The 12,222-nt window shown below is 36.4% G+C and overlaps 1 protein-coding gene across 1 annotated transcript in view; it reads left to right on the forward strand.

Annotated features, from left to right (window-relative positions):
* Positions 1-12,222, forward strand: part of CNTNAP2 (contactin associated protein 2) — a 1,529,860-nt gene that overhangs the window by 134,779 nt on the left and 1,382,859 nt on the right. The window contains exon 3 of the mRNA XM_055129775.1: positions 6,429-6,622. Coding sequence (XP_054985750.1) covers positions 6,429-6,622 — 194 coding nt within the window. The remainder of the gene's footprint in view (positions 1-6,428; positions 6,623-12,222) is intronic.

The following is a 12,222-nucleotide window of genomic DNA, read 5'->3' on the forward strand; positions in this document are numbered from 1 at the left end:
TAAACTATGGCTAAGTTTCGCGTGCCATTTTATACATTATTCAGACTCTCCATTGTAATTTATCACTGAAAAAGCTTTTGTGGATTGGGTATGTAGATTACAAACAACATGTATCTTTATGTCACACACATGCATAAAGAGTGGAGGGACTTATGTAAGTTATAGAGGAAATATTTTTATAGAGAAAAAGACAATGGTAAAAGAGGAGGGGTAGGAGAAAGTAGAAAGAAAGAAAATAATCTCTATTGTGAAGAAAATATCAAGGGCTTTGCAATATTCATCTTTTGGATCATCCTTAACATTCTACCATTTAACCACTCGGTATTTTCTTTCCTTCAATCTAAGTAAGAGTTCTTATTTAATCTTCTTGGAAACAGACTTCATGATTATTCAGTGTCTCTACTTTTTCTACCACCTCTGCAAACTTCCTATTTTACCATTGCACTCGTACAATGCCAATTGGGAGCATGTTTGGTCTTAAACGTTTCAAAGTATACTGGGAAACCTTCTGTCCTTTTATGCAGCATTTTGTGTTGGGAGAGGCACCCTTCTTAATCCTTGGATCAATAGAGGTTACACATTTCACAAGCCAAATGAACAAAGTAATCAACTTCCCCAAATTGCATTGCTTGATGGATCAAAGAAGCAGGAAACTTCTCATCGATCTCTCCTCCATGTTTCCCATGAAAGCATGATACTCAAACTCCCCCAAGGTTAATTACCATTCTTCCCAAGCACTTAGAGTTCCCCTGTTTCAAGAATTTTGCTTCCCTTATATGTAACACCAAACATCAGCCAAGAGGCACGAATTCTGGCTGACTTCGACTGTGAGTGTGGAAAGGTCGGACTGCAGCTGAATCTCACCAAGACCATGTTCATGAGAAACAGACTAGTTCCTGATGTTCTGTTTGTTCTCAACAGAATGAACATATTTGAATGCAGCAGTTATGTGTACCTAGGTTGAGAACTCAACATGACAAATGACCTGGCACCTGAGCTGTGCAGGAGGAAGAGAGCAGCGTAGAACTCCTTCAAGAGCATTGAAGAAGTTGTTAAGAGGACAAAGAAACTCCAGCTCTGGGAACATCTTTTCGACTCCACCGTTCTTCCTGCACTAACATATGCCTCAGAGACCTGGGCCCTGTGGAAACAGGATGAGAACGCTATTTGAGTATCTCAAAGAGGAATTAAAAGAGCTATGCTTGGAATATCACGTTTCACTCAAGTAAGAAAAGGAATCCAGAGTTTTGACCTCCATTGACAATCGAGAATCCAGAACTCTGTCTCATTTGCCAAGGTGTCACAAATCAGATGTGCTGGACATATAATGCGATTTAGAGATGACTGCTGGACTAGAGCTGTTACTGACTGGATTCCATGGACGTCAAAAGACTGCGTGGCTGCCCACCTACGAGATGGTCAGGCTTCTTCATCAAGACCCTGAAAGAAAGATTTGAGGCTCTTCGTGTTTCTGGAGTGAGCAGACACCTTTGGGCTACACTAGCATGTGACAGGGACGGATGAAGACGTTACTGGTGCCTGCTTGAGCAACAGGATGACAAGTGATACAAGGGAAATGATAAACAGAACATTAAATTCTACGTTTAGCTCAATGAGATAAAAGGGATTAAGTAGCTATATGTTGATTGTTTCTCTACTGAAAACTTGAAATTCAGGAAAAATGGTCTGGTAAAGAGGAAATGTATTTTTTTAAGACCAATGAAGAGAACACGAATCACTAAAGCAACTCTTAGGAAAAAGAGTATGGGTGGAATCACCCTCCCCGACCTCAGTCTATACTACAAAGCAGTAATAATTTAAACAGCATGGTACTGGAACAAAGGCAGAGCCACAGACGAATGGAAGAGGGTTGAATATCTTGACACACACCCTCAAATATATGATTATCTAATCTTTGATAAAGGAGCAAAAAATGTGAATTAGAACAAGGAAAGCCTCTTCAACAAATGGTGCTGGCAAAACTGGACAGCAACATGCAAAAAAATTGACTTAGGTCTCTACTTAATGCCATGTACAAAAGTCAGGTCAAAGTGGATTAAAGATCTCAACATCAGAACAGACTTCATAAGGTACATGGAAAAGAAGGTTGGCAAAACCCTCCACAACATTGAAGCTAAAGGTATTTTCAAAGATAACACACCACTGGCCAAGTAACTGAAAACAGAGATAAACAAATGGGACTATCTTAAACTAAGAAGCTTCTACATCTCAAAAGAAACGTGACCAAAATACATAGACAGTCTGCAGAATGGGAAAGGATATTCACCCAATACACATCTGATAAGGAGTTGATATCAAGGATATACAAGGCACTGGTTGAACTCTACAAGAAGAAAACTCCCAACCCCATCAAAAATGGGGGATGGAAATGAACAGAAATTTTTTCAAAGAAGAAATTCAAATGGCTAAAAGACACATAAGAAAATGCTCTATATCACTAATCACCAAGGATATGCAGATTAAAACACCAGTGAGATATCATTTTTCACCACAGAGACTGGTCCACATCCAAAAGAACAAAAGCAACCACTGTTGGCGTGGATATGGGGAGAAAAAGACTCTACTTCATTGCTGGTGGGAATGCCAACTGGTTCAGCCCTTTTGGAAAACAGTATGGACATTTCTCAAAAAATTAGAAATTGAACTCCCATTTGACCCAGCAATACCACTCCTGGGAATATATCCTGGAGAGGCAAAAAGGTATAGTAGAAATGACATCTGCATTTCTCCATGTTCATTGCAGCTCTGTTTACAATAGCCACAATCTGGAAAAAAACAGAGTGTCCAAAAACAGATGACTGGTTAAAGAAACTTTGGTACATCTGCACAATGGAATACTATGTATCTGTTAGAAAAGATGGAGTCATGAAATTTGTATATAAGTGGATCTACATGGAAAGTATCATGTTAAGTGAAATGAGTCAAAAAGAGAGGGACAGACATAGAAAGACTGCACTCATCTGTGGAATATGAAATAACATAGTGGAAGACTAACACCCAAGAGTTGTATAGATAAGAATTAGGCAGCCTGCCCCACAGCTTGAAAACTTGTCTCACATGATAGGGGAAAAGGCAGCTTAGATAGAGAAGCGAACACCAAGTAAAGGATATCTGGAGGACCCATTCGGGTTGGAAGATGCGAGCTGAAAGTAGACTATAGACCGAACATGATGGCCACTCAATACCTCTATTGCAAACTACAACACCCAACAGGAGAGAGAACAAAGGGGAATTCCCTGCCACAAGGCAGGGTGGTGTGGTGGGGGATAGGGTGGGAGCATTGGTGGAGGTGAATGGGCACTGGTAGAGAGATGGGTAAACGATCACTGTATGAGTAAAATGCAAACACAAAAGTTCATAAGTTTGTAACTGTACATCACAGTGATTCTCTAATAAAAACTTTTTTAAAAAGGCCAGTGAAGAGAAGTAGTCTAAATTTCACCAACTACTCATTTTTCTCTATTATAGTCACTGTAATGATTGCTTGTTTGTGTCAATAACTACATTCATCTGATAGCTGTTTATAGCACTTAAAAGTTTAGATTCGGTTGGTGATGGAATTTTTCCAAACTTTGGAACTATGTAGATACCAGAATCATCATCATCATCATCATCATCATCATCATCATCATCATCATCATCATCATCATTATCATCATCCCATTGATTGTCGAATTTCACGAGCAGTCTCAATAACATCTCCATTCATCCTAGCCCTGAGATTTTAGAAGCCACTCTTTACTCTTTCTTTCCAATGGTGCAGCATTGGAGGCTCTTTCAGGTCATGGGAATGAGACCCATCATTGTTACTGTATTTGGCATATGAATACGCCATGGTGAGTTTGTGAGACTCTCCCATGTGGGCAGGAAACTCTCTGGTATATAACAGAAAAGAAAACAAAATATCCCCACGAGGGGATATATTAATTTTAGGGGGCAGAAGATATTTTCCTATTGGATAGGGCTCAGAGATTACTCCTTGTTGAGTTTGTTCAGGATGAGGTATGGTATTACTCCAAAGTTGCCTCTAAGGCCTTCTCCAGTTTTTACAGAATTCTAAATAAAAATAGGCATGTGATCTAGGACAGTAGAGAAAATTAATAACTACAACATAGGTTAAAAATAGCATCTATCTATCAATCTATCTATCTATATATATCTATATATATACACATATATACACATATATAACAAAACACAAAATAAGGACAACTAATCCATGCTATTAATGTCAGATTATCAGAAAAATTTGACATAGGAGGCATTGCAAGCTGGATTACCCAGCATACAGATTCTAGATAGAGTGAAGCATGTAGGAATATTTCTAGAGACTATCTTCATGGTAGAAATTTGTGGAAGGCAAGGGAAAAACAATGACAACGTGACAGGAAGATGAGCTAGAAAGTGCTTACCATAGAATGTTCCATGATATGAGAATGAGACCCCTGTCGGGTTTTCCCAATTTGAGACAAGGCTGTCAGGGCATCATTACTTAAGGAAAGGACATAACCTTAGGGGAAATAACATATATATACATGTATGTATGTATATTCATGTATATTTATTATCCTTGAGATTCCTGAAGAGGAATTAAACTGAATATCCTATTGATAGAATTTATTTGTATTCTTGATAATACTCAAGAATCTCCACTTCTATCCCCATGTTACTTCCCACCGTGACTCAAAAATTAACCAAAAAAAAAAAAACCCAAACCCATAAAATCCCACTAAAAACCAAAGAGAGGAGGAGTAGATACCTTCATTAAGAAATCATATGCATAGCTGATAAGCCAAAGAAAAGGTGCTCAGATCCTTGAGCACAGAGCCAGGAGAAAGACTGCTGAGCACCACAGGGGGTGCTCCCCAAGCAAAGACGCTAACAACTGTGTGTAGGGTCGCCCTTACTTAGGAGTGAACTGTTGTCTTTTTGAGATCCCTTTGGATGCCTAAGGGTTGTTCAAGCCATTCTCTTAGTCCAATTATTCCTTTCAGCAAGAGTTCTTCTTTGTGTGCAAAGATGCAGCAGAATGGCCTCCACTAGGATTCCAGAGTTTCTGTCATGATCCTCTAGATTTCTCCAGAGTTCTTTCTTGACACATCCACCCTTTCTTTGGTATTCTGTCCTACAAACTCCAGCTGCCTCCGTCACATCCATCCCCACTTGTCTCCATCTCAGTGAGGTCCTGTTGGGGGCATGCAGCAAGACACAACATGGCACCACAAAATGGGACCAGGTAGAAAGTTCGAGAGTTGGAAGAACGCTCCATGTTCCTTTATCTTCTCTCATGAATCAGAGTCCTGTGCTATCTACAGTCGATTCATGCAAAGGGAAATTTTATGGATTTTGCCATTTATAAAAAATTTTATTGCAGTGAGAAAACTATTGTATCAGTTCAAAGCAAAAGTTATACATTTTATAAATCCATATGATTTATGGATAAAATAAAATTGTTTTCTTGAAGTTCTCATAGAATACACTATTTGTACTCACTATAAGTTCTTTATTTAAAAAGTGATGCACATCTTTGTATATATTGCATAACAGATAATTTATTGAGTATGTTGTTACTATATACTCCTACTTGCAGCTAAGCTCATTCAAAAAGTATATCCACTTTAGTACTAAGTATTATGCTGTATGTTTTACAATTTAAAACAAGTTTTATATATTGTAAAATAAATTGTCTCCTTTTGTTCTCTATCAGGAATATTTTAATACATATTTTGCATTCATACTGTTTTCCAATAATTTATATTATATTTTACTTAAAGGGATTTTATTTTATCACATTCTCTTCAAAATATTGCCATCAAGAGCTTATGCATGCTTACATTATGATAAATATGTTGTCTGGTTTACTAAAAGTCTATGAGTACTAAAAGTTCTTTTGGAAAATGGCTTCTCTCAAGATTAGATTTTTACTTAAATATGAGTAGTATTTCTGAACTCTGAACTTTTAAAAGAAAAATACATTTAAGTTGTGTATAATTGACTTTGTTACATTTATGGTATACCAAGCAATAAAATTCAAGTAAGGGATTGTGATATTGTCATGTATTTCTTTTCCTTGTGATTTTTAGTTAAAGAATTCATGGTAAATTGATCAACCCTCAGCCAATTAGACTTTGACATGTACTAATAAGATCTAATTGAGGAATTATGAAGACATTTGCTCAGGAGAAAATGAGCACATAATTACACCATAAAAAGGTTAGAGTATCAATGTTTCCCAGCTGGAGGAATATTAGCTGAAGTTCTGATGGCATCTATAAAGGACACTTCATAATATATGTGTGAAATATAGCACTGCCAAGGCCAATTAAAATATGCAGAATAATCCATTGTCATTTGTAGAAGTTCAACTTTAAATATTCCTTCCCCCCTCTTGCCTTTACTTCACGCAGGTGCGGGAGGATGGTCTCCATCAGACAGTGACCACTACCAGTGGCTTCAAGTAGACTTTGGAAACCGGAAGCAGATCAGTGCCATTGCAACCCAAGGAAGATACAGCAGTTCCGACTGGGTGACGCAATACCGCATGCTCTACAGTGACACCGGGAGAAACTGGAAGCCTTACCACCAAGACGGAAATATCTGGGTGAGTCCTGGCCCTAGATGCAAGCAGAGTTGAGTTACAGATTGGAAAATGGTACAGGGCTCCTTACTTAAAATATTCCTACTTGTCAGTCGAAGATGTAATTCAATGTCGATATTTACCTAGACACAACTATTTACTTATTTTTGTTTATTGAAGAGCCAGTTTCCATAGACTGAAATTCCGACACTTGTTTTAGGACAATGGTTCTACCTGTGGGCTATTCATTTAAGTCACTAAAGTAAAATCTTTAAATATGTGAATATCAGAACAAGGAAATCAGAACCAAATAAGTGAACTTAGGTTATGAAATACATAACGTTTTTCCTCCAGGGATAGTCCCTGTGCTGGTCAGGTTTTACTCTTGGCTCTATGGTTCAGGAATCACTTCTGGTGGTTTTGGGGAATTATATGTTGTGTTTTGGACCAAATTCAGGGTGGCCAAGTGCAAGGCAAGCGCCTTACCTTGTGATGTACTATCTCTCTGGCTCTGAAAAAACGTTTAAAGAAAACAGAGTTCTTAGTAAAATATTAAAACTATGACAAAATAACATAACTAGACATAGGATATAAGATAACAAAAGGAGTTTCACATGTTCTAACTTGGATTAGAACCTTTATTACTCAAATCTCTCTTTTATCTCTATGTATATACATATACATTTGCTTTATTATTTTACTATGAGAGAAAAAATGTAAACAATTATTAAAAGATATTTATGAAATTGGAAATAATATGTATTCAAATGTTTAGTACACTTGGATTCTTGAATATATTTTAAAGTGCTATTTTATTATTACTATCATTATTATTATTATTATTATTATTACTATTTATTCCATTTTGCCACACCTGATGATGCTCAGAGCTTACCACTGGTTGTGTGCTTAGGATCAGTCTTGACAGAGCTTAGGGACCATATAAGCTCTTCTGGTGGTTTTGGGGAATCATATGTTGTGTTTTGGACCAAATTCAGGGTGGCTTTGGACCGAGTTAGCTATGTCCAAGTCACCCAAACTGCTGTACCATTGCTCCAAAACCGGTGAAGCTTTTTTTTTTGTTTTTGAATGTGTTTTGTCCTACACCTCATAGTTGTTTAGTGTCTTTTCCTGGCTCTGTGCTCAGAGGTTACTCTTGGTGCTACTCAGGGAACCATACAAAGTGCCAGAGACTAAAGTGGGGTCAGCTGTTTGTACAGCAAACACAGCACCTGTTTGTTACTGTGGCCACTGTAACACTGTTGTCCAGTTGCTCATCAATGCTCGAGCAGGCACCTGTAACATCTCTATTGTGACTTGTTACTGTTTTTGGCATATCGAATATGCCACAGATAGCTTGCCAGGCTCTGCCATGCAGGCAGGATACTCTCGGTAGCTTGCTGGGCTCTCCAAGAGGGACGGAGGAATCAAACCCGGGTCTGCTGAATGCAAGGCAAATGCCCTACCGCTGTGCTAGTGCTCCAGTCCCTGTGGCCACTAAAATACAAAAAAAGTTAAGCGATTTATTTTTGTTTAGCTCAAGTGACGATAGGAAATTATGTTATTCTACTTTTTAAATGTTTATATATATACTTTTTAACTCACTCAGTGAGATACAGAGTTACAAAGTACTTCATGATTAGGTTTCTGTCACACAATGTTCCAACACCCATCCCTTCACCAGTGCACATTTCCCATCCCTCTCTCTCCACCCTATCTCTATGGCAGGTGCTTTTCTTCTGTCTCTGTCTCGCTGTTGTCTCTCTCTGTCTCTGTCTCTGTCTCTCTCTCTTTCTATTCGGCATTATGGTTTGCAATACAGATACTGATAGGTTATCATATATATTATTTTACCTATCTCCAATACTCAGTACTTGTCCAGAGTGTTCATTTCTGTGTTTTCTGCATGTTTATTGACTTTGGGATTCACATCCAGCAATACTCAGGGGTTACTCCTAGTTCTGCACTCAGGAATTACTCCTGGCAGTGCTCAGGGGACCACATGTGATGTTGGGAATCTCTCTCTCTCTCTCTCTCATTTCTGTATATTCTGCTCTCTTGTTGTTCATTTTTCCCATTTTTTATTTTCTGGGAGGCACCCAACTGTGCCCAGGGGTCACTGATTGTTGGGGGCAGGGCTCTGGGAACCATATGGGGTGCTGGTTATTGAAACTAAGCTCAGTGCTTTAACATAAGTGCCTGGACCTCAGTACTATCATTCTGACCCTCCCTTCCTTCCGCCTTCCTTCCGAATAACACGTTTATTTTATTGGTTTTTATTTTTTTCTTTTTGGGTCACATCCAGCAATGCTCAAGGGTTACTCCTGGTTCATGCACTCAGGGATTACTCCTGGTAGTGCTTGGGGGACCATATGGAATGCCGGGCATTGAAACCAGGTCTGCTGCATGCTAGGCAAATGCCCTACCTGCTATACTATCACTCCGGCCCCTAAATAACACATTTCTTATTAAAAATAAATATGTAATGACTAAATAATTTCTAGATAAAGCTATAATGAGCTAAGCATGTCATTAAAAGAAACCAGACATGTTTGAAACTCAAACTAGATATTTTCAAATAGATTTATGTACCAATTTACCTGTGACATAATGATGATATTTTTAAAACTCCTTAAAGATTTATTATTTGTTAATGCAAAATTTAGTAATTGCTTTGCTCTATCCTAGAACTTCATGTTTTCTAAAATTTCTTTAGTTCTTTAGAGCTTGTTCTTAACATACATTGAGTATTAAGATTCAGCATTTATAAATTGTGGACTAAATTCATGTTGTAATTGTACTTATAAAATTTAAAATAAAATAAAATGTTTTATTTTTAACTCACTACTCCTTAACAGTACATGCAAAAGAGACTTCTAAAATAAATGAAAATGGATGGCTTTTTGATTGGCTGTATTTTATACACTGTTAATTTTCAGCTAGTGAAAATATTAAACATTGATGTACTTAGTTTTGAGGCTGCTTTTCCTATAACTCTTAAAATGATTGATTATTTAAGAATATTTCAAACCAATATTAATTTAATTAAATTTTAATGTAGATGTCAGTGGCTGTTTATTTATAAAAGGAGATATAGATACTATGACCAATTTTATTTTGATATTTTCACTAAGTACCCATAAAGAGCTACTGTGTTATTTTATACCAATTGGATAATATGTTAAAATAAGTGGAGAATAAGTCATTTAGATGAGAATTGTGACATTTTCCACAGGATTTTACAGTCATAAATCTCAGGCAATGGAATGAGTATCACTATTGAAAAGATTTCTGAAGAATAATTTATTTGAATATTTAATAGTAAGAGATGTGAGTTGCTAAATGTACTTAACAAGTAAAACCTGCTTATTTCTCTTTGAAATACTAGGCATAATGGAATATTTTCCACTCTATCCATAATGCATTTTCATTATTTTTAGAATTTTCTTTGTAATATAAAAAGAAAATATGTGCATACTGATGAAATTGCTCCCAAATTATTGTATTTACATATTCCCTAATCTCAGATTTGCTACTTCTTTTGAATGAGGCATTTTCACATTTTCTAAGTATAATGTGCTGGAGAGAGTAAGTATTTTATATAAGTATTTTTAACCAGAAGTCCTTTAAATAAGACATTGTGTAAAATCCAGCAGATTTTTGCTTAAATGCTGCCTCTAGTTTTTCTTGGGAAATTCAATTACTAGTTTCCAATGCAGGTATTGTAGGCAGATTGTGATATTAATATAGATACTTTTTTATATACCATTATTGTTTTTCAGGTAAGTATTATGCCACACATTTACCTATAATCTTGAGATTTTTTCTTTTAAACAAATTTTAATTAAATTATAGAAAATGCTTAAATGTTCCACGTTATTTAAAAACTGATCCCTTTTGTCAGCGATAAGCAGGATCAAATTAAGATCAGTTACCCTTATGTGTGTTAGAATATGTCATAAATGCCTTATCATATTGAAATTACATAGGTCGATATTGAGCAAGAATAAAGAAGTATGTGAGTTCATGCTACCTAAGTGAAATAAAATAAAGTTTTGACTTGCTATGTTTGTTGACATTTTGTTGTATATATACTTTCACTTCATATACATATCATATGAAAACTTCATTCTTTGTAAAATGGTGAAATGTTTTCAAGGTATGGTAAACAGAGCATTTAGCACATAATTTACTAAGTTATTTGATTTTTTTGAATCAGCTATATCTTTTCTCTACTTTTAAATAGAAGATCCCAATAATCAATTTTTGCATATATTTAGTTAATATATAATATTATGCTTATAAATAATATAGCATTTTCAAGATTAAATGATTTTGAAATGTCTTTCTACGTTAGCCTGCAACTAGGTATTTGTCATGTGAATAAGAGGATATAGATTCAAAAAGTTTGAATTGAAGTATCTGGGTTCAGATATTTGATTTATAAACCTGGAGAAATATAATTTGTGCCTCACATTCCTAACCTAAGAAATAATAACAATAATGCAAATATTATTTAAATGAGACTAAACATGTAAAGAAATTTTGTAATCTGCAAACACGTGTGCTGTCAATGGCCAATCTTAGAAGCAGTCTACAAAGTTAGTAGATACAGTATTCTCTTCCATGACGATAGTCTGTGATGATCATTTTCGGATAGTGTGTGCCCTTCTAGAATTTTCATGAACATTTTAGTACTGTTTACTCTTATAATTTAAAACCTTTGGTGAGTAGAGATTTCTACACTCTCAGCCCTGCGTTTCTTCCTTGGGACATAGACATTTGTGATCTTTATCACATGAGCAATGCATGGCTGACGTGTCATTCTTGTGACTGGCTGAATCAATAAATATTCCCATACTCCAAAACCAAAATACAATAAAGGATATAAAGATATTTAAGGTGAGGGATGCATGACTTAAAGACAGAGGTGAAGGGCTGGAGTGATATCACAGCGGGTAGGGCATTCATCTTGCACACGGCCGACCCGAGTTCAATACCCAGCATCCCAGATGGGTCCCGAGCACCACCAGGAGTAATTCCTGAGTGCATGAGCCAAGATTAACCCCTGTGCATCGATTGGTTTGACTCAAAAAGAAAAAACAGTCAGAGTTGGAATGTGAGCAAACTATGGTGTAGTTCCTATTTACGAATGGATTCCCATTGGCAGTGCAGTGCAGTCTGGGCTTGTGGACCCGGGTGGATAGACCTAGCTCTGTGCCAAGTGCCATTGCAGACCTTGTAACAAATTATTTGTTGCCATAATAATGGCCATGTATGCAATGAGCCATGTAAGAGTATATTGTTTAAAAATGAATGGAATATCCTGTCCCATCTTTTCCACCATTTGTTGTAGCTGTTGCACTAATTTTCTGAATCATTTGAAAATCTGTTCCAGTTGTAAAACATGATATAATGGTTTCGCAGATCAATACTGTACACTTAGAAAAAAATCTAGGATTTTTCTTGCAGATAAAATTTTGGAAGATAACTCTCCTGGTTGCTTAGTCATATATCTGTCACCAATAAATGAGAATTTCCCTTGCTTGTTTATGTATACACATGCACGTTGCTGTTATCAGTTATTTAGGAAAAATACCAGTTAGACACTGTCAAAATAATTT

The sequence above is a fragment of the Sorex araneus genome, chromosome 1 (assembly GCF_027595985.1).
Source record: "Sorex araneus isolate mSorAra2 chromosome 1, mSorAra2.pri, whole genome shotgun sequence".
In the NCBI taxonomy this organism is placed as follows: Eukaryota; Metazoa; Chordata; class Mammalia; order Eulipotyphla; family Soricidae; genus Sorex; species Sorex araneus.